The 24,044-nt window shown below is 38.0% G+C and overlaps 1 protein-coding gene across 3 annotated transcripts in view; it reads left to right on the forward strand.

The window, feature by feature from the left end:
* ncam2 (neural cell adhesion molecule 2) overlaps positions 1–24,044 on the forward strand; it is a 267,126-nt gene that overhangs the window by 177,798 nt on the left and 65,284 nt on the right. For all 3 annotated transcript variants that reach the window (XM_065251962.2, XM_065251960.2, XM_065251961.2), the window contains exons 3-7: positions 3,825–4,031; positions 10,505–10,648; positions 13,252–13,386; positions 17,600–17,717; positions 19,911–20,071. In XM_065251962.2, coding sequence (XP_065108034.1) covers positions 3,825–4,031; positions 10,505–10,648; positions 13,252–13,386; positions 17,600–17,717; positions 19,911–20,071 — 765 coding nt within the window. The remainder of the gene's footprint in view (positions 1–3,824; positions 4,032–10,504; positions 10,649–13,251; positions 13,387–17,599; positions 17,718–19,910; positions 20,072–24,044) is intronic.

Raw genomic sequence — 24,044 nt, forward strand, 5'->3', positions numbered from 1 at the left:
TGGATATCTATCTATTATAAGCAGATATATAAACAATATCCACCTTTAGTATATACAGTAGACAGAATTTTATTGATTTTTTGTGTTTAAAGTAAATTTTCTAGCAGGTGTTGGTGTTATAACAAACCCTCTGTCTGTTACAATAAACCCCCACCTATGGGGTAAGTTGTAAAGTTTGCACTGCTGTCACTTTTGATGTAATTGTACGATAACAGTATAGGTCTCACAAACAACCTTCAAATGTTCATTAGCAGCAAAAAATGGGGTTATTGTGTAAAAAAAAATAATCCAACTTAAATATTCTTTGAATGATAGATAAAAAATGTATTTTGTCTCTCCTTCTGTTTGAATAATGCTATATAAGTGATATATTTTATGTAAAATGCTAAATATATTTTATTTGTATAATTTCATATTAATTGTATATTATTATCAGGGGACTCTTTGTGTTATGAGAGACATCTGTTAAAAGGGGACATTTCACAAGGATTTTTTAAGATGTGAAATAAATCTTTGGTGTCCCCAGAGTACATATGTGAAGTCATAGCTCAAAATACCATAAAGATAATTTATTATCTTATGTGCCATTTTAGGTGTGTCCTTTTAAATGCAAATGAGCTGATCTCTGCACTAAATGGCAGTGCATGGTTGGATAGTGCAGATAAGGGGCAGTACTATCCCCTTCTGACATCACACAAGGAGCCAAATTTCAATGACCTATTTTTTTCACATGCTTACAAAATTTTCTATGTTGAAGCATTGGGGACCCAGTTATAGCACTTAAACATGGAAAAAGTCTGATTTTCATGATATGTCTCCCCTTTAATGCTGATGAATGTTAGATAGGTGCATGAATGCACACATTTTACATTGTGCTGACACGATTAATCATTTATTATAAAACTTGAATCGTGTTTTTCTTCATAAGCAGTACTGAATATTAAGCAGAGAAAGTAGGTGATCACATGCCTATTCAAAAGTTGCCTTTTCTGACAGCTTTTATTTAAATGTTTTCACAAAGATGTGCTTATAACCCACCACTGTGCCAAATGTGGGCACAAAGAGCAGTCTACACCCTAAGTGTCTACTTCAGTTCCTTGCATTCAGTTGCTTATCATTTAATACCAGTAAAGAGTAAACAGCAGCTCCTTGCATTGTTAAGCTGCTCTCCTCCCGCACACTGCAGGCAAAGTTGTTCATAGACGGTGTGCTTTAGGAAATGAGTATGGATATCCATTTGCGGAGGGGGAGATTATGTCAGGCAGGCTTTGCGGTGAAGCTAGCTTTTGTTTTTGTTTTCCACACGGCTGAGCTGCTGTAGTCAGATTCTGCTTCGTAAGCTCCAGGCTGTACCTGACAGCATGCTTTAAACAGGGTGAAGCACACTGACCCCTGCTGGATGACAGCCAGATTGCAGGCTGTTAACAAGTTGGTATCTCTGCCTGGAGATCCGTAGGCCACGCACATGCCCTGTAGACATTCGGGTCAACTATGTGGCACACTGCATGTTGCCCTTCAAAAACAGCTTTTTAAATAGTCTCAGGGAGTGTGTGTGTGTGTGTGTGTGTGTGTGTGTGTGTGTGTGTGTGTGTGTGTGTGTGTGTGTGTGTGTGTGTGTGTGTGTGTGTGTGTGTGTGTGTGTGTGTGTGTGTGTGTGTGTGTGTGTGTGTGTGTGTGTGTGTGTGCAAGTTTCCAAATCGTTTTAAACTGTATCTGGCACAGATTAAACGCCCTTTCATTTTGGTAAAGCTCCACAGCTTTAACTAAAGATGTTAACTTGTTTAATTGGTTAATCATGGCTTTCAAAGTGTGCAGTGAAAGTATCACAATGCTGATTTGTGCTCCAAGCTTATTTTTAACTGGCTTAGTGCTTGGTCATTTAATAGATTCTAGCAGAAGGGGCCGTTCTACCGTTAAAAACAGCTAACAGAAGGCGTGTTAATAGGCACATTAACTTCCATATACCATTGCTAATATAAACACTCAATGCACTTGTCCATTGAAACAATAAGCCACAAAAGGCCATTGTAAAATTACTGTAATGCATGGATAGAGATGCTTAATGCTTTTTAAATTGGTGGCAATGGCAATATGATGAAAGACGTCAATGTTCAATAAACTCTTATTTTTAATAATAAGTAAATGAATAAACAATTCCATTGCCAAGTAGTGAAGTTCATTATCCTAGCAAGGATGTTTGTTATTGCCAAGCAACATTAAAGGGGACATAACATGAAAATCTGATTTTTTCCATGTTTAAGTGCTACCATTGGGTCCCCAGTGCTTCTATCTACCTAGAAAATGTAAAAAAGAACAACACAGTAACTTAGTTTTAGTAAACCATTCTCTGCAAGCATGCGGAAAAAAAATAGGTCATTGAAATCTGTCTCCCCTTATGACGTCAGAAGGGGATATTACCGCCCCTTAATCTGCCCTATAGAACCACGGCACTGCCATTTAGTGCAGGGATAGACTAATTTGCATTTTAATGGACACATCCCAAACGGTTTTCTAAGCAAAACTCCACCATCTTGTCTTTTATTTTTTGGAAATATTCCAGATAGTGTGCTGTGTTAGATAATGCTTTAATAGTAATTTTATGTTTTAACATGCCATAGCATTTTCTTTTGTCTGAAAAAATCAACTGAGAATTGTCTATCTTATGTTGATTTGTCTGTGCAGAACATTAAAAAGAATGACACAACATTTTTAATAAAATCGTTTAACATTGTTATTATTTGGATTTGTTGTCCATTGTAAAAGACCAATGTTTATACTTACACTGTAATGAAAAGCAATTAAGTTGTAACAGATGCCGTTAAATGTTTTCAGCATTATTTGCAATCATTCTTCTCTGCTTCTGAGTATTTGATATGCAGACCCTCATCCCCTCAGCAAGCCTTCCTTCAGACTCAGCCAATGTTACAACCATTCAGAGGTTTTGTGGAGCCCAGCGTATGTCTCACCTTTCTGTGTGAGCATTCTGATGCTCATACGGACGCATCAAGAAAAAGCGGGCTTACCCCTTCTATGGTCCAGCATCTGAGATTAGGCAGCGGTGACCTCTCCTTGACCCTCCAGCATCCCACAGATCAGCCTCTGCTCCTTCACTGATAAGCCCCTGCCGCTCTCAGCATCGCTTTCATGGTAGTGGAGCTGAAGCGTGGGCCTGCCTGGAGCCGCCGCCTCACGCTTCCCCACAGTCCAACCGAAGGCCCCTGTTGTGCCACTGATTGATGTCTTGAGCGCAGAAGTGCTGCACCATGCTGACGCTTTTTATGACCTTCCAGCAGTGCAGGATTTACAGCGCCAAGCACCTTGGTACCATGTGTGGTATCGTCGAGCCGTTCTCTGCAGGACTGTACACATGACGTGTTTTGTTTATTACATTGTGTGTATTTGAGAAGTAGAGAGAGTGAGGATGTATGTCACTACTAGCGGCTGAAGAGATGGCTTTAAAAGTGAAGTATGTAATTTCTGCCAGTAGCAGCACCAAATGGAACAGCAAAATAATGGTTATTTTCAACTCAGCGTTAGGTCAGAAATGGACAAAGTTAAACCATTGGTTTAAATTAACCCTGAAAATGTTTATATTTGACCCAACAATGAGTTGAAACAGTCCAGTATTGGTTAAATTGGTTCATTCCTATTCGACCCAATGCTGTATAACACAGCCCATTTGGATCTGCGCCAACATGAAAAGTCTATGTAGTATTCTCTCAGGCAGTCCTTATATATAAAAATCTACTGTAAATACTGTATATATTCTATATGCAGAAAAACAATGTAATGATACTGTAACTGTGTATATGTTTGCGTTGCAGTGATCGGAGAGCCTGTGAGTTTGGACTGGTATAACCCGCAAGGGGAGCGGATGGTCCCATCACCGCGGGTGGCCCTGCACAATGAAGGTGTTCGTTCCAGACTCACGCTTTATAATGCCAAAATAGAAGATGCTGGCATCTACCGTTGCCAGGCCAGCGATGCCCGAGGGGAAGTGCAAGAGGCCACAGTGGTGCTAGAGATCTACCGTAAGTATTGGACACATGCAAATAATCACTTCTCACTTATGTGTTGTTGTAATTTTGGTAATTACATTTATATAGATGCAAATGAAACAGAGACAAAAATGAACAGATAATACTAAGCACAGTTAACATGACTTATTTTATTATATACAGTAAAATCAGCATAAAAATTGAGCAAAAGAAAGCACTGCAAACACTTTGAGCCATTTTCCTGAATTTCCTCCTGAATGTGGCATACCCAAATTTAAAGCCCCTCATAACCCATCCAGTGGAGTATATGTAAAATGTTTATGTCATTTTACAGGAAACCCCTCCAAATTTGATAAAACACTGTTGAAAGTGCTAAACATGGTTATAAGTGTGGCCAGTCCTCTAATAAACACAAAAATTAATAAGCGTTTATTTCCAAAGCCTATTTCCCCATACCTACATATGGAATAAATGCAATATCTTCATATAATTTTACAGAAAACCCTTTGAAGTTACATAAAAAGCTGCTGTTTGTGACAAATATTATTATTTATGTTGTTTTTCATATGATAAACCACCTAAAAAAAAAATTGTGTTCTAAACACTGTCTCTGAAAGTGTATATCTTAGGCTCTTTGTGCTTTAGCAGATTGGAGACAGATCTGGTTGTTGTTGAATGCCAGAGTTATTCTAATTCTTTTTTTTTTTTTTTTTTTGAATATCATAACGTTACTTTGTTGTGTTTTGCACATACAATAAATAGCAAAGGATTATTCATGCACACAACCAAAGAAAACACTGTAAACGTGCTAATTTTGAGGAGGAGAACCTAAGGTAAAAGATGATGTAGCATTTGTGACTAACTGTGCTATCTGAAGCAGCTCATGCTCAACATTCACTTGTAAGTTTACAAAAGACCATTTCTTACCTCATTTTTCATTCGACGATTGTTGTGATGAAAATAGAACAATAATAACGTTGTAACCTTATTCCTGGAATGACAGCTTTCATTTGATATAAGATTTGCCCATGTTTGTCATAGTTTGAAATATGTGAATATTAAATAATATAAAAATATTTGGGGGAATAGTATAAATAAAGTGTACAGTGTCTGCCTAGTTAAACAGGCTAAGATTAACAGTAAAGGCCTTCATAATCATCAATTAACTAATATATCCCAGCGGGCATTTTTGCTTAATTGTATGTTTTACATACTTTACCAAAACTTTTGTAATTGATATTGATTTAATATCACAGGTAACAGCATAATTGTTCAGATTAAGAATTGTTTAATGAATCAATTTACTTTCAATAATATTAAATGTGCCCTAAAGCTCAACAAAATACCAAAATTACATGCAAACTTTCTGCATCATTTAAATTTCATTTGTTGCTGAGCACAGTGCCCCTAGTCAGTTTATGTGCATTGTACACATGCATTTTTCTCATGTTTTTATGGAGAACTATATTAGATAGATGGCAGTAAATACCAGGGCAGAGTCCTGCACGGGTCCATTTTACGGAGACCCACTCCTGCCCATACCCGCAAATTTCCGCACCAGATCAGACCTGTCACTCATGATAATATCAAAATTTAATCTGCACCCGCCCAGACCTGTTAATATTTGGCCCATTACTGACCCGTACCCGCACACGCACAAATCACACACGCTAAAATCATTCCAATTAAAGTGCTTTATTTTTTATATCGTAACTCTCTTAAAGGGGCAAAAAGTAGGATTTTAAGTGTTTTATTAATCAAAATCAATGTCTTTGTTCATAAATATGTGCTCGTTGGTGTCAAATGACCTCTGCCAGTTATCTGACTTTTCTTTGTAAGTTTAGAATTTCTTATCTTTACTTACATTGAACGGGTAAGTCCAAGGAGGCTTCATGTCGTTCCGCTGTATTGATAAACTATAATAGCAGAGAGGGACAAAAAGCACTTGCCTACCAACGAGTTTCCACAACCCGTTTTCATTCAGGACACGTGAACCAGCTGCAACGGACAAGGAGATCAGCGATTACATAACGGCTACCGTAGTTGCAACACGCATTTGGAAAGGGGAGGAGCTAGTAAGCACTGTTCGTTTGAATGCAAAATACAATTCCACCACTAGACGGGGGTAGATCGTACTGATTGCCCCTTTAACATCACAACAGCATGCTAATGAAACAGTTGCCTACCATCGGCACCTACATAGGCTATGGAACCTGATAACTATACACAAATAGACCTATTGATGAAAAAAAAGAACAAGACAAAATACAACCTACCTACACAACCCTTGCCATGCTCCTACAAGTCTCGTCTCGAAATGTTTTCTAAGAGAAGACGTTCCCAGCTACTTTTTGCAACGCTCGCTCCAACTAGGCTGCGATAAGCATCAACAAAGATCACGCACTGTCGCAGTGGTGGTGACGTGATGGGTCAGATGTCATATGTTGCGTGTGTAATGGTAATTTAGACATACAAACGTGCACATATTTTCATTCACGCTACTACCCGCCCGCATGGAGTTAATTATCCACCCGCATCCTCGCCCGTGATTTTTAGGAATGTCACAATCTTCCCGTTTTAGACACTTTTATGCGGGTATCCGCCCGTTGCAGGACTGTAGGGGTTTTAAGATATTATGTGTGGCAAAACTGAATGTGCAACATCCAAATGACATGTTAATTTGTCATGTATTAATTGAGAATTTAGATACAGCGCTTGTTCTTCATCCTAAGCGTGATACCCAGAATCCACTTTGGAGATATAAGGCTTCCCAGCAAACCCAAGGTCTCCAAACCGCACAAAGGCAACATCCTATCACTTTCAGAGCCCAGACTCACATCTGTGCTGGGAAACCAGTCGGTTCAGAGATGTTCCCATGAGTAGTGCCATTCCTGGCACTGCAGAAATGCCTAATTGTTTTCCTTTGCTCAATTTGACGAATCAGGCTTTCAAAGCAGAGAAAATAATAAGCGGGCATTTCGTGTGGGCCAGTCAAGATGACAGGGATGTTTGCTTTTCAATTACCCTTTATTTTTTGCATTTGAAACCAGTATGTTCTGCTTCTTGGTCCTGAAATTGGTTGTCGGCTACAAAGATGCACACAATGATCTGTATTTCTATTTTACCTCGAATTATCATATATTTAAATTGTGATGTATCCGGCATATTACAAGAAACCACGCTGTTACATGCCCAGGCTTGTAAAAGCAATTCGAGAGGACTCTATATTGTCGCAAATTAAAAAAGAACAACATCTTGGCACCACTATTTGGGAATCCATTACATAGCAAAAGGCTTTATGTTTGCTAGCACAAAAAAGCCCTTTCACCATTTGCCTGCATTTGAAATGTTTTGATTTTCCAATTGAATAGATGACATCTAAACGCCTTTAAAGGGAAACCTCACAATGATAAGAAAATGGACGCGTTCAATTCCAGATGTTTGACAAATCTGTTGATCTACAGCTAAATATAATTCCCTCAATAAGCAGACTGTATGCTGCCACATCACAGAGATGAAACCAGCATGAATGAGAGAGTAAGAAAGCTACATAGATATGTGTTGAACCTCAATAGAGCGGCAACAAAGGGTTAATGGATATGCTTTGGCCAGGACTGTGTCGAGAGCTCCTTGTAGTAAAACATTAAGCTAAATATGGGACATCAGGCCTGTGATGGGTTGTTTTGAGACAATTATGTTTTTGTTAAGGTGCCTTTTTGGAACATATTCTCCAATAAGTATATTTTGAGTGCACTTTAAGGGGGTGTGCACACTAAAGCTTTTAAACGTGGCTGAAAACGCCCAGCGGACGCCGACTGTCAGCTTTTTTCTGCCGACTGACATCTTTCTTTAGCTGAGCGCTTTAGTTGCAGTGATACTTCTGCTTTGTCAGTCGTTGTACGGTGCGCCGGTTGGTTGTTGTCACATTTGTCCAACCTCTCCTTCACTGTGATTGGACAGCCGTTTCAACAAAAGTTGAATATTTTTTAACTCTCGCCGCTCAGCCCTGAGCACGGAAAAACTGGCGAAAGGCAGTTGCAGGCTTTTTTGGAAAACACTGCGCTTCCATTGGAAAAAATTGAAAACATCCGTTGGCGTTAAAGCTTTGGCGTGCACACAATCTTAGACCCTTACCAAAAGTGCATAAATATCATCGACAGTAAAAGAAATGGACACACCGACCCCACTGGATTCAACGGAGACAAGTGAAGTCAATTAGAAGCAAAGACTTCCTGGAGGTAGAACGTACTGTGTAGACTGAAACTGAGCTTGATGACGTAAATGTGACGTGAGCGACCTGTTTGACAATTGTAAGTCTTCTAATAGCTGTGCCAAGAGAAGTCTAAATCACCTATAGACCGTAAAAGAAATGTTGTTGAACAATTTTGTCCCATTGCTTTTATGGACTCTATGGGCTTCTCACTTGACTTTATGCCCCCCCCCCCCGGTTGCCTCAGAGACAGTAAAAAAAATTGTCTGTGAGCTTCTCATCTTGTCCATACGGTACTGTGCGAGAGAGAGTCGCAGGTTATGATGCAATCGTTAGCCTATTTTTCCAAAAATGCTTCTACTGGGCCTTAACGTAAGATACAAGGTAATGAAGCCTTTTATACATTTTCGTGTTTCTTTAGAAATAATTAATGGAAAAATTGAGTCTTTAAACGCCTCTGATGTAAAGTTATTTGCTGTCAAAGTGATGCCAGAATGAATGGGAGTCAATGGAATGCTAACAGCAGGTGGGGGTCCGCTAATCAATGGCAGGCCCAGGGAAGCTTCAATAAAATGTGAAACGTTATAAAAAGTTCAGACATTAAATAAAAACAAAAAATTTCTTTATATGCTGTGATGGTTAAATGTGATTTTATGACAAGACACTGGCGTTAACGATATGCAAAAGGTAGCTACCGCGAGTTATCGTCTCCAACATAAATCTCTTTTCTTGAACTACAACAAACACACGAACTGTAGGCAACAGTTTACTTCCTGGGATTGGTGATGTAAACAAGACCGACATTAACATAAAACCTCCCGCTTAGGGCTCACAGCCTGTAGGTTAACTCCTGTCAGCATTGCATTGTGAGCAAATCTTTCAAACATGGTAAAGAGCGTCACATTTCCGGCTGACGTCAGAGATATTCACGCCAATCACAACGTACAGATTAGGTGGCCAATCAGGCACAGAGCTTTTCAAATTGATGAGTTTTGTACAAAATCAGTGCGTTTAAGGAAGAGAGTGAAATATGGAGCCACAAAAATGTACGATATGTGGAAAATAATGTGTTTTTAACCATAAACCTTGCGAACACATTGTATTATTCAAAATACACAAAATAACGTTGTTTTTTAAGCAATGAAATAGGTGCACTTTAACTTATAACAATACTGTGTAGGTCGAAATAATATGCACAACATTTTTTTTCAGGCTCCAAAAATTTATTTTGGTGGATTTTAATAAGGAGTATGCTTAATTTCCAAAATTTGCATCATGCCACAGGCTTAAAACACATGCAATAATTGCTAAACTCTGATGCCTGGCATGGACAAAATAATAAATTAAAGGAGCAGGTGTGGAAACACTCTCTGTAAAGAATTGGGTTCAAAAGTATATAAAAAAGCCCTCAACTTTATACACTGGGGTAAACTGAGGCTACATAAAACGTTCATCAAATTCAATTCGTTTCTTATTTAAATATACTGGAATGATATTTTAATCCTCAGTGCGTATAATTAGTGGATTTTCCGAAACTTTTAGGAGATATTTCATAAGATTACTTCTCCATGGCTGACTTTGTACCAGATTTGGCATTTCTTTGTTCCATTAGAAGTTGTATTTAGAGCGGTGGGAGACATGTGTTAACAGACACGACTCAATGATCATTAACCAGAGCCTCTGTGCCGATGAAAACGTGCAGGGTCTACCAGCTCTTTTGAAGACGTCTCTTCCACTGCAGTATACAGCTGTTTACACCAGCTTCAAACACAAACAGAATATGGTATTGGTGTGTCGCAATGTGACAGATTATTTCTATTAACTTTCTGCTGTGTAACTGCGAATAATCTGGAACTCATCTGATTTATGATTAGAAGTTGTAGATGTTGACTTGTCCCTTGTTTTTATTGATTTTTCTTGGGAAAATTCTTCTCTAGAGGCTTAAACTAAGACTCAGAGGCCCTTATGTTATCTGTTTCCATCTTTATACTGCTTAGATTTGAAGTCCTTCTACACTCCTTTCACTTCTTCTGCCTAATATTGAGAAAAAATGTTATCTGATGTAAAAGTTGAAGGAAGTAAATTATTTTAATAGCTATTTTTTTTATCCATGGTACACCTTGGATAGATAGCTGTACAATATATGCTTTAATACAATAATATAATGAAATTTGAAGTATGTGTGTGAGTTCAGAGAGAGAGAGAGAGAGAGAATGAGAGAGGACATCATATCTTACATTGCACATCTATATCACCTAAAAGATTTCACAATGTTCCTCTCTCCTCTAATCAACAGAGAAGCTGACATTCAGGGACGTGAAGTCCCCTCAAGAGTTTCGACAGGGTGATGTGGCTGAAGTGGTCTGCGATGTCACCAGCTCCCCCGTGCCTGTGGTCTCCTGGTTTTATAACAACATTGAGATCATGGAAGATAGTGAGAGTAAGTATCCGTCGAACCACAAGCTTGGGTAGGAAGAGGCATTAATAAGTAATGACTGCAAATAAATACAGACTTATAAGTTGGAAGGCTTAGGAATTTAATATATGAAAACTATTTAACATTTACAATTTTCCTTAATATATCTATCACGGATATTCATTAATTTTACTTAAAGATGCAATATGTAGAATCCGCTGCTAGAGGGCGCACAATCAAAATAATAACAATGATGTAGATTAATGACACTCTGAAGAAGCATGGAATGACGGGATTGGAATGATGGGATTTGTTGTCTTTAACTTAAAGGTCACGTTCTTTCTACAGTATGTTTTTGAAGCTTTGATTGTGTTTACAGTGCGCTATATAACATGTGTTCATGTTTCACATGTAAAAAACGCGCTATTTTTCACACAATTTACTAGGGATGCACCAATACCGATAATTTTCTCATAATTTACAAGTAGTTGAAAACATTAGAGATATTGTTAGTAATCAGCTGGACAAAATAACACTGGACTAGTGGTTTTTAGGTATTTTACTGCAAATATCTTACATATCGTACATTTAATATTACTGGCAATCAAGACATTTTGTTTTCAATGCTCTGAAACGGATCTAAAGTGTAACACAGTATCACTTTTTATCTCCTTGGTTACTATTGCAATGATATTAAATGGCAACTATATTACTGTTCGCTGTGTCTAGTATTGGTCGCATATGAGCTGCATGCGGTTAAATCCATTGTATTTTTATTAGCTATTACAGCAAAACATAAGCTTGATTCTACAGGTAAGTACTTACTGTTGCTGTGACAATGCCTGATTAGAAATTGATCTATACAGTATTTTACACTTGACACTGTTTATAGAGCATCTGGCCCTTATAAACACACTAAAAGCTCTTTAAACTTTAGTTTTCAATGTTTACATTTTTTATAAGCGCGCCATGCTGCAAGTTCTCGCTTTTAACAACACAGCTCTGTGTGTTGACCAGTGTTGGGTAAGTTACTCAAAAAAAGTAATCCACTACAAATTACTAATTACTACTTTAAAATTGTAATTTGATTACATTACTGATTACTACATGCAAAAAGTAATCTAATTACTAATTACTTTACTTTTAAGTTACTTTGACAACATCAAATGTAAAAAACTACAAAGTGAAACTGTCAGAAACAAGGACAGATAAACCCAAACACAGTGTTAATGTGAAAATGTTTCTTGTAACATTTGAAAACAGTAATGATTACAGTGCATATTTGAATGCTTAAAGCTATTTTGGTGTGATTTTGCCCCCTCCTAAAATTACTGGTCATATAGTGATCCAGAAATATTTGTAGCTTTTATAATAAGTTACAGATGTTTAACATTTCTCATTAAACATTCTACATTCTATCTATCTATCTATCTATCTATCTATCTATCTATCTATCTATCTATCTATCTATCTATCTATCTATCTATCTATCTATCTATCTATCTATCTATCTATCTATCTATCTATCTATCTATCTATTGTAGCAGTGTTTAAAATGATGTTCTTGGATGTTTATTACAACTCTGTTCTGTAAGGGTTAACGCTGAGTTTCTGTTCTCTTTGCCATGTATTCCCTGAAATGTGATTGGTTAGTGCAACGAGGGGAGGGGTTTTTTGTTTTTGTTTTGGGCTATGATGTTGTGCACGCTCTGGCGCGGGCGCGCGACTGGATGTGCGTGAGCATCGTCCTACGGGTGCTCTGTTAAAATAAAGCCAGCAGTTTAGTTAAACGAGTGTCTGTGCATTTCTCTTGAATGCTACACTATCTACATTCATTCGCGGTCGCGGAGACAGAAACTATAGTTTTAACACGTCGTCGCATTCGCGAGGGCTTTTTGGTCAAGTTAAAGAATGTTAATATTCATGTTAGTTCGTTAAATATAACAATTAAAAGTTGTTTTGGTAATTGTTTAAATAAACATATGATTACTTAATGCAGTGCACGCATTGAGCTCATGATAAAATAACATAGTTAAATAATGTTAACAAATAAAACCTTATTGTACATTAGTGATTTAAAAACACACCTGTACGACCGCTTCTAGCAGACCAGATGTCATCGCGCAAAGCCCACTCTAAAAATGCCAAGGTTTTGGACATGTATTGTCTGTATTCCACTTGAAGTATCAACCACCGCTCACATAGCATCCATTTGCTTGCGTCTCAGACGAGTGAGTAAGCATATGCTCGTTAACTGACGCTGCGCGCATGCTCGCAGACGTTGCCGTGCAATGGCAAAACGTCATTTTAAAATACATTTTAATTAATTTTTCAACACTTAATTTGTAACGCTAGTAACGTAATTTTGTTGTTATTGGTAACTGTAATCAAATTACATACATTTAAAATGTAAAGCGTTACGTTACTGCGTTATCAGGAAAAGTAATTAGAGTACAGTAATGCGTTACACAGTAACGCGTTATACCCAACTCTGGTGTTGACAAGCGTTAACAAGCCAGTCGCCTGACAGCTCTGGATAAAATCACATTTACATGAAACACACAGTGATAAATATAGATCCTTTGAAGGAGGGTGTCATTAACTTCATCATATTTTCGGCCCTCCAGAGTTTCAGCTCCTGCCGAACAACAATCTGCAAGTCCAGAGAGTGACTAAAGCAGATGAAGGACTATATCGATGTGAAGCCAGAGTCGAAGCCAGAGGAGAGATTGACTTCCGGGACATCATCCTGGTTGTTAATGGTGAGTTTGGAAAGCCAACAGGTTTATTTGGCTGTGATATCCATCGAGAGGGTTATCATTCATGTAGATAATGAGTGGCAAGAGTAATTGTTTGGTGACGGTTGGATGTTATGTAAAAGTTGTGGGCTTGGATATAATATGTATGTTTAAATACAGCAAAAGAAATTAATATACAGTACTTTGCAAATGTCTTAGCCCACCACCGCCAGCTTTGGTGTTTTAGCAAAGTTTTAATATCCATCCATATTTATTTTTCACTTTTTTATTAAGATACAACCAGAAAATACAAGAAATATGTACACAAAATTAAAAGCAAAACCATTTTCAGAACTAAAATGTCTTCTTCAGGCATGAGTCAGTATTTAGTGTGACCTCTCTTGGCATGAAACACTTCTTGAGCTTTTTGAGTAGACTGAAGTCCTGAAGTCATTTGATTAGAATTAGAAATTAGGATTTAATTTCATTTAGGTTTAAGAGATCCTGCAGCTGCCTGCTATTTCTCAAGTGTTGGGGAGTTTACCCTAAGTACTTAACACTTCAGCTTATACTTTTATACTGTTTTTAATACTACATACACATTTCCCGTATTTTCTGGTTATATTCTAATAAAGAGACTGAAAAATAATTATTTATGATCACTATGCCATTGCAAAAACAACAAATCTAATGGTAGCATGGTGGCCTAAGGCTTTTGCACAGTACTGTATAGAAATAATAATCAAGAACCTCTTATAGGAATAGTTCATTCAATTTTTTTATTTGTAGTCATTTATGCACCACCATGTCATGTTAAACTTGCTTTTTTACATTTGCATGTATCCATTTGGCAGACACTTATCCAAAGCAACTTAAAGTGCATTACAATGTATCAATTTTTTATCATGATGTGTGTTGCATAGGATTGAACCCATGACCTTTTGTGCTGCTAACATTGCACAAATTCTCTACCACTGAGCAAAGCAGGAGCACTTTATTATGCATTTTATTTATTATTGGGAAACAAAAGGAAACGTTTTATTTAATTGCACTTTAAATCTACATTTGTATATTGGTGAATGAATAATTCAGGCCTGTTTTGTGAACTGGTTTAACTGATTCATTGAAAAGATTTCTTTGGAAAGTCAAAATTGGTAACCATCATGTCTAAAAAAAAGGCTCAAACTGGTTTGGTAACGACATTAGTACATAACAATAATTACTTAAAAATATTTTCATGGATTAACTATTTCTATACTTAGCTTTATCAGCATGACCGTATAGAAATGTCAATGAACATGCTGGTCCAAGCAGTGCAGAATCAACACTAACCAGCATAAACTACTTTTGACCAGCATCATCATGTCCTTACAGAGCACTTAACCACTTAACATGCTATTGCAAAATGATAGCAGAAGACAAACTTACGGTTGAGTTGCCAGATAAAATCTCATGCATTGTAACTTCAGTCGTAACAGCACTTGACCCAAAGCTCCAAATCTCATATTATCTCAGTGACATCTGCCCCGTTTGTTGTCTGATTGGAGGAAACAAGACAATGACATCGCACCACTTGTGTCCATGTCTAAATGATGATAGAGAACATGAATGGGTGTCTCTTTAGTTTACTTCTCAAATTTTCTTTGCCCAATCATTGCGCTTAATGAGGCATAACCGACAATTTAGCCGACATGACAACACTTCAAAGCCTGACATGAATTAAATGTCACTCTGTAGGGATGCTAAGAACCCTCCGGTCACCAGTGTTAGATATGGAATACAAAATGAACATGTATTTGTCCTCTGAAAAGATTTGAATCAAAGTTAGCTGGAGACGTGTCCTGTTAGCTGAATACATTAGGGACACATTAAAGTGACTTTGCTTGGCATTTGACCAGGCCATACATATTAAGAATCACATGGGTAAAATCTAGAAAAGTGTGGCTTTATTTAACATTCATGTTGTAGTTGGAAAAATATATACAATAATGAATAAATACATGGATCAGATTTGGTTATATTAAGTTCTTTCTGGGATAGGGTTGCTTCTTCAAAGCAAGATAAGATAAGATAAGAACTTTTTATTAAGTTAGCGAATCTTTATTTATGTGTGAGATGTTTTAGACCGTCGCATTTGTTTCACATTTATCTCATAGGTCTGCTTGTTTGTTTGTCTTGTTGATTTTTATTTGTGACTCAGTAACTTTCCTTCAAAATATCCACTTTATTGCAATTTCTCCTGTTGGCACAAGAATGATTTAGTCTTTGAAGGCTTGCAGTTGTTAATGCTAAAGGTCAATGCAGTCTATGCCAGGTGGTTAGCTGCTCTGAATTGATGCCTTAATACCCAATTATGTCTCACATTAACAGAGCTGTTTCACTTGAGCATGCGTATCTGGGAACAGGTTGAATTAGATTACTGGCTTTCGAAAATAGGCATCGATTGGCGAGAAAGTCAATGATAATCTTGTTGAAACCATTTCGGTGCATGACAGCTTAGTGATATGTGTGTGTGTGTGTGTGTGTGTGTGTTTGTGAGTAATTCCTTCATTCTGGTAAAAATATGAACAGTACAGTATATACATTTGGGAATGTACGTTTGTGAGATTAAATTCAGACAAAAATAAAAACACATCATTGCTTTACATTACCTTTAATTGTAGGACTGTTTCAAGAGGTTTCAGCCGTTTAACCCTTTACATTTACATTTGTGCATTAGCTAATGCTTTTATCCAAAGCGTGCTACAATGCTTTTATGTGTCCACTGAGAAATCAAACATGACCTTGGCATTTTTAGCATCAATTGAGTTTAAAAAGGTGAATGACCATGATTCCCATTAGGACTAAATTCATCAACAAAACACTTTATCCGTACAAAAGTGCCATTGCAGGTAATGTGTGTCATTTTGTCGTAGGTATGTAGCGAATGGTGCATTAAAGATAAATGGCAAAAAATTATGAGATTAATTTGGTCCTGGCTGTCAGCAATTTGAGTTTACCTAATGAATGACCCATAATGTGCGATGACTAAAGCAAATGGTGAATTTGTGAATTAGTGTATTTATGATGGTTAATAGAGGATGTAAGAGATGTGTTATTTGTTACTATACTGCTAAGTCAGGCTAAAAGTGACCATGAATAAAACATCAATTTAATCTAATCTAATCTTTTACCCCAGCGCACACTCCATTAAATTGTGTAATGTCTTTAAAGCAGTCATAATATCAAATGATGCCTGTTTCGGACAGAAAGGCTTCATCCATCCTTGAAAACCGAAATTTGGATTAAGAGAAGGAAAACACTGTATTTAACAAGCTGTGTAGGACGTTTGCAGAAGAACATTGCTGCCTATTATTGAAACTATTTGAAAGCTGTTCCCTCCCAGGTGAATTGCTTCATTCGGAAGGGCATGGCAGAGTAATTTCTGAATGAGTCAAAATTGGGTTAGGTTCAGTCTGAAATTACTTTATCACCTTATAGTTCTCTGAGGAGATGGGAAATATAAAAATCCCACTCAAATCATTGCACATACCAATATAGCTGACTGCGCTAAAGGAAGTAACTTGACATTGGTGTGCACATAAAGAACTTTTATTGGCACGCACATACACTTTCAGCATCGGAAATTTCAGTAAAGATAAGCCTATTTACTTCATGAATATAAACTCGATGCTGTGAAAATCAATGTTTTTTTATGAAATTGTTACTGCATGTTTGTCTGAGGTCATTTGGGTCGACCTGTTGTTTGACCCTAGCGTTTTTCTTCATTGACCTTTCGCTATATAATTAAGTGAACTGCTCAGGATATATTGATTTTGAGGGCAGCTAATGTATTTATTCATCCTTTTTAGGGATTGTGTAGAAAAACATTTTGGTGATCTGTAGCTAAAGACACGACTAAATAAAGGGTTAGTTATCAAAAGCTGTTGCCTTGTTGTGTTAAAATAGGAATTAGACAAAATGTGTGCACTGTAAAAATTGAAAACATTGTAAATCTCGAAAACACTGTCCAGAAAATAGTATCCATGCATTATTTTACATTATGCCACCTGACACAGCCATCAACACCCATCATTCCCTGAGAAGTGTGCATGAGAACATGTTGTCAGCTTGCGAATGAATAAAAATTAATTTTGTACAGTATGAGAATTTGTTGTGAATTTGTATACCCCCCCTTCCTCTCAAAAGTGTAATAAGTATTTGCATAATTCACAGGTCTTGTTTATCTCTCATACAGTTCCACCAGTTGTCACTGTACCACAGCAGTCCTTCAATGCCACTGCAGACTATGGAGAATCCGTCACCTTTACCTGCCGGGCGTATGGCTCACCTGAACCTGATGTCACCTGGCACAGGTATGACAAACCGACTACCACTATCCCTTAGGGCGCACTCACACTATTCAAACCAAACCGTGCTGTACAAGTTACGATGACTTCATGTTATTGAGTACAGTGACTTCATGAGTACAATGACTCCTCCTGTTTCTCTGTAATATACTTATACAGTATACACACACACACACTCCTCTAAAGGATTACTAGGAACAACATACTAATACTGTGTTTGACTCCATTTCGCCTTCAGAACTGCCTCAATTCTACGTGGCATTGATTCAACAAGGTGCTGAAAGCATTCTTTAGAAATGTTGGCCCATATTGATAGGATAGCATCTTGCAGTTGATGCCGATTTGTGGGATTCACATCCAGGGCATGAAGCTCCGGTTCCAACACATCCCAAAGATGCTCTATTGGGTTGAGATCTGGTGACTGTGGGGGCCATTTTAGTACAGTGAACTAATTGTCATGTTCAAGAAACCAATGTGAAATGATTTGAGCTTTGTGACATGGTGCATTATCCTCCTGGAAGTAGCCATCAGAGGATGGGTACATGGTGGTCATAAAGGGATGGACATGGTCAGAAACAATGCTTAGGTAGGCAGTGGCATTTAAATGATGCCCAGTTAGCACTAAGGGTCCTAAAGTGTGCCAAGAAAACATCCTTCACACCATTGCATTAATGAGAAATTGAACAGGTGTTCCTAATAATCCTTTAGGTGAGTATATAATGCATATATAAAACATATACAAATGCAAATGCATTTATCCAGACCATCTGCTCTTCTCGTTAACCAAGCAAAGATTAAAAAAAACTGAAATGTTATGTAAACAAAAACAGATGTTTTTTCCTCAGCAAACAAGAGTTTCGAGAAGTTAAGGTGTCACGTTGTAACTGTTGAGGCGAGAAAAGGCGAAGAAGGGTCGTTCAGCCAAAAAAAGACTTTGATGACAGCGAACAGAGCTGTTTATTGCGCTGGTACTGTGCAGGCTTTGAGTGACAGCAGCCCAATGTGTTGATTACAGACTCTCATTCACTGTAATTACCAGCGGCTCGGATGAGAATGAACGGGATGAAAGCGATCCCTGCCGTGCATTCTCACACGTTGACCTTTAATGAATGTGCATAACCAAACCACTCACTGATACGTCGGCACATGACAATAGCACCAACAATTACATTACGCCTGCTAAAACCTGATAGTTTAATCTAATTTCGTTTGCGTGATTGCTGGTGCCAGAAAAGATCGGGGAGGAGGTAAATGTGGAAACAGACAGAGAGATACATAGATAGGCAGGTGGGTGGATGCGTAGCTAGCTTGGTTAAAAAACGTTCCCTAGCTGTCAATGTACCCTTTAAAACCCTCCTATTATGTACCTTTTTATGTATACATTTGGTACCAATATGTACCTTTTTGGTACTAATTTGAAGTATTTATGTACCAGGGTGGGATACCACCCCATTGACAGCTAGTGACCATTTTTCCTTACAGTGCACGATAGATAGATAGATAGATAGATAGATAGATAGATAGATAGATAGATAGATAGATAGATAGATAGATAGATAGATAGATAGATAGATAGATAGATAGATAGATAGATAGATAGATAGATAGATAGATTTCCAATTACCTAGAATCTACTACTTGGAAAGTTACTAATGTCACAAACCTGAACTGTACTGTTGTGCCCTTGAGCAATGCACTTGGTTGCACCAGCTAAACTTGTCTACAATTAGTGTCAATACAATTAGTGTGATGTAATGTCCTCTGGCTGATGAAGCATCTGTTCAATTGCAACTATTTTGTTGCAAGTAGCTACCAGAATGAAACATCCGTCTGTTTTTCTCTTGACTAGCTGAGATTTCTCTCCGTTGACTATCTGAGATTTGATTCCTTTCTCTCCATTTCCTGTATCCACACAGGTCTCTCCACTTTAAATAGATTTCATTTCCGCTCTTTCCCGTTCTTCCAATATTATGACATTCTGAAACCCCGCTGTAATCTTCTCCAAAAATATTTCATTATTCTGTTTCCACCTACACTGGCTACCTTTGCCATAGCATGTTCTGAAATGTTGAATTACATTTTTTTAAGATAAAAAGAGGTTTTCTCTAGCATGTCTTTGCATTCTGAATTTGCATTATGTTATTTTTGATTGGATAGTAGCACTGAGTTGATATGTGTTGTGCATGTGTGGTCTGTCAGGAAGGGAGTGGAGCTGGAGGAATCGGAGCGGTACGTAATGAGAGCTCGGGGTACGACGCTTACCGTTCGAAACATTCAGCAGGACGACGGGGGCTCCTACACCTGCAAAGCCTCTAATAAGGCAGGAGAAGTTGAGCACGAACTGTTCCTCAAAGTTTTTGGTGAGAACTGTTTTTTATTGGGTTATGTAAGCTTTTATTCTTTGCGTAGGAGTGTGTCACCTGTCAAAATAAGTGTTTACGGTTCTGTCAAATTAGTTTTGAGATTTTGAAATGATAGGGATGGCTGTCTAATCTGCTTTACGTGTATGTAGGTGGTTATTTATTAATCTGAACAAATAATTTATGTGAGGAAGAAGACATGATATGGTAAAATGTATATTGTCCATCCATAGTGTTAAGCTTAAGATACTGTATAATAGTATCAAGTTCAGATTAGTGGCTCCTAGGACACATTAAGCAATGCTTCTGTATAGCTCAGTGGAAGAGCATTGTATTAACTGTGCAAAGGGTCAAGCGTTCGAACCCAGGGAACACACATAGGTCCTGTCCCACATGGCACACTCCGGACTTGTGGACTTCCTCACTTTGATGACATCATGTAGCGCAGACCTTAAAGGAGAATTTCACCTGTAGAAACATTAATCTTTATTGAAAGTGTGTCATATTCAGGGTGCGATTTGCCGGGGGGGATGCGTGGGATTTCCCCCTTTCTGGTCAATGTATCCCTGCCTCTGCTTAATTATTTTTATCCCCGGTGGGGATAAATTTATCCCCCCCCTCAAAGTGATCAGTGCTACTACACTTGTGGCGAGACGGATCACAAAACTTATCACTGATCCGTGGTTTGATTAAAGTCAATTTTGTTTTAAAATGCGCTGCTTTGGCTGGCTCTGATACAGCTGCCGCGCAGCCTCTCTGTATTCACCACTCTGCATGCAGACTTGCTCAATGTCCCGCCCACGGCGCTATCTGATTGGTTACAGACCCGGTTACACCTCACGAGTAGCCTATCAACACATGCGAGATGGTTATGGAGCTGTGTGTCGAAACGGTGTAAGGCAGCATATTCATCCGCATATTATTAAAGCGGGAATAAACATCACAATCTGATTATCTGTTTATGATGACAAGCAGAGTTAGTGTCCCAGTCACACCACTGAGAATGGCCGAAGTTACACGCAGATGAGGCGTTTAGCGAGGCGAGGGCGCGTCCAGTTTGCGCAAATGAGGCTAAGTGACTATACATAATGCATCTGTCTTTTCTATCATTTCACTGTAGCTCCGCATTGCGGTGTAAAGTTAATATTATTACTTTAAAAGCAGCAGTAAAACTGTTTCTACTGTAATGGTTTAACTTTGCAATCAAGACATTGTTCATATTTATATTTAAGTTGACACTACATTGTGCCATACAGTTTTGCCATTCAAGATTTAATTCTTACGCGTTTTTCGTTGTGCATGATCACAGTTCATATGATGTGTGGGGAAAGATAAGCTATTAGAATAAAAATATTGCGTTAGGCTGCTTCATGAGTTAATAAGAAAAAATATTTTACAATTCCTGCAAATGCAGTGATGAGTTCATGTTCTCATTATTTATTTTTATGAATTAAAATGTTTTGAAATGTGCTGTGGACAGAGACGCATTATGTCAAGAATTATAAAAAATCGTCAATAAGCTCATAATTTGCGCTAAAATAGTCTAAATGTTAAGTTTTAAAACCATTTTAAAAAGCTGGTTATATTTTGATGTTTCTGCGCAAGTTCAGCAGACAGTGAGGTTCGGGTTTGTTCCGATCAGAGCTCGTGAGCGGAGAGCGCATTTCTGAATATTAGAAATATTTTAATTAGAAATATATAAAAAAAATAATAATAATATTATAATGGATTTTTGTTAGGTCAGACAATGATTACCAAATTTCTCTCTCATATTGCTCTTCTTAACCACTGAAAACAGTCAAAAAAGTAAAAACTAGTGGTGGGTACAAAATAACTCATGACGAAATATGGTGGGTGCCCACCGTCGCCGAAATCGACGCCTATGAAAACATCCCCCCCTCTGTTTTTTTCACAAATCGCACCCTGGTCATATTTGTAGTTGAAGTATAACATACATTTTGAATTTGGTGCCTACTTGACCGAGAAACAGGGGTGTTTGTAGTCTCACCTCCTCAACAAAGATATTGGACTTCCTTCTTTCTATGATGCAAAATGATGATTTTTACATCATTGAAAGAAGGACGTGCAACACTGAAATCTGTATTTCTACTTTCTTAGCGGCAACTGAGGAAATGATGCATGACCATTCAAAAACATGACTGGGGTTCTAACTATACAAAGCTAAATGCAAATGGGTGAAGTGTCCCTTTAAGGACCCTTGACTAGAGCTGTAATCGGGCCTTAAAAGTTGGGCCCGAAATGTCCGGAGCCCGACAGAATGCAGCCCGAACCCGAACGTACATTTAGATTGACAGCTTTTTAAAAGCCCGAACCCGTTTACAGCCCGACATTATTTAAATGTGCGCACACACACAGCTTTTGTCAAGAATGAGAAATTTACACAGGTTTTAACATTATTTATTCATGACTAATAATCTACACGCCACTTGGAAGTTGAAACAAAGAAATAAGTAATCTGTAACATTGCAACATCTCAATCTAAAAATAGGCTTATGCCAATAAAATTATTATTTCTTAACGAATTAAATTAAGATAATACATTGTGAATTAAGATGGGTATTTGGCAATAACGAAATTAAGAGGCAGGCTCCGCGGGATTTGCGTTGGCACTTCTCTCCATTACTGCCAACATTAGTCTATATCCTCTGTCTAAATTATGTAAGACTCGATTCATATTTAGTTATACATTGAAAAACCTACTCACCAAGATTATGCTACATGTTTTTGATGAGGAAAATCATTAAATCCACTGAAAATGAATTCAGCGCGATCCTGCGCTACTGATTTGAACTTGACCGGTCATTTACCTCACAAAGCCGGAGCGGAAGCCCGAGCCCGCCCCGAGCCCGTGTAAAATGTTAGAAATGAAGCCCGAACCCGCCCGAGCCCGTCGGGTCCCGACGGGTCCCGTCGGGTTCGGGCAAAGATCTTCAGCTCTACCCTTGACACAAGTCCACAAGGCTGCACCGGAGTCGTATTTTGGGATAGACTCGAGCATCACGCCGAAAATATGAAAAGAACTCCTCCCATCCGTTGCCTGATTCGTTTGATTGCTCTTTCGCAAGGACTTCTGGGTTGGTAAAGTGTGTGAAGCCTGCACCAGTGCGGGCTTCGCCGAAGACCACATCAAGGGTGCAAAGTGGGCGCTGATGAGCACACTTTTGTGCATAAAAATGACAGATGGGACACCCTACGGACTCGTAGACTAAGCAAGCACGCGCAATTTAAGGCCATGAAGTGCGCCATTTGGGACAGGGCCATACTAATAAAAAACGTATACTTTGTAATGCACTGCAAGTTGTTCTGGATAAAAGCATCAGCCAAATAGCATAAATGTAAGATGACAAAAATAACCCCCCCCCCCAAAAAAAAATTGTTGGAGAGCGGGGGGTTAATTGTAACACAGCGTTACAATTATCTTCGCTGGGTCAAAATATATTCAAGCCCACCAAGAAAACGATGCTATGTTTTAGTCAACAAGACATTTATTAATATGACATACTGTAGCATTGGATTTGGTATCTTACACACCCAACTAAGAAACCGAAAAAAAAAAAACATATGATGTAAAAATGTACTTACATGCCACCAAAACACTCGTTCATCAATAACTCTAAACATCAAAAACATTAAACATTTCCAATAATAAAGCAATAAACCCCGAGAAGCAGTGGTTTACCAGTGCATTTTATAACAGCTAAGGGGCGTTGTTAGGCACGACGCGAAGCGGAGTGCCTATAGCCCCCTTAGCTGTTATAAAATGCACTGGTAACCCAACGCTTCAAGGGGTTTATTGCGTTTATAAAACGTTTACTTCATATGCATAACGTTAGCGGGATTTTATAAAATAAAACACAAATAAGTTGTAATTATATTAGTACAAATATTACTCTTCCGCCAAACAAAGTAGTTCCTCAGAATCAAGTGTGACTGAAACAGAGCACAGTTCCCA

The sequence above is a fragment of the Paramisgurnus dabryanus genome, chromosome 15 (assembly GCF_030506205.2).
Source record: "Paramisgurnus dabryanus chromosome 15, PD_genome_1.1, whole genome shotgun sequence".
Lineage (NCBI taxonomy): Eukaryota > Metazoa > Chordata > Actinopteri > Cypriniformes > Cobitidae > Paramisgurnus > Paramisgurnus dabryanus.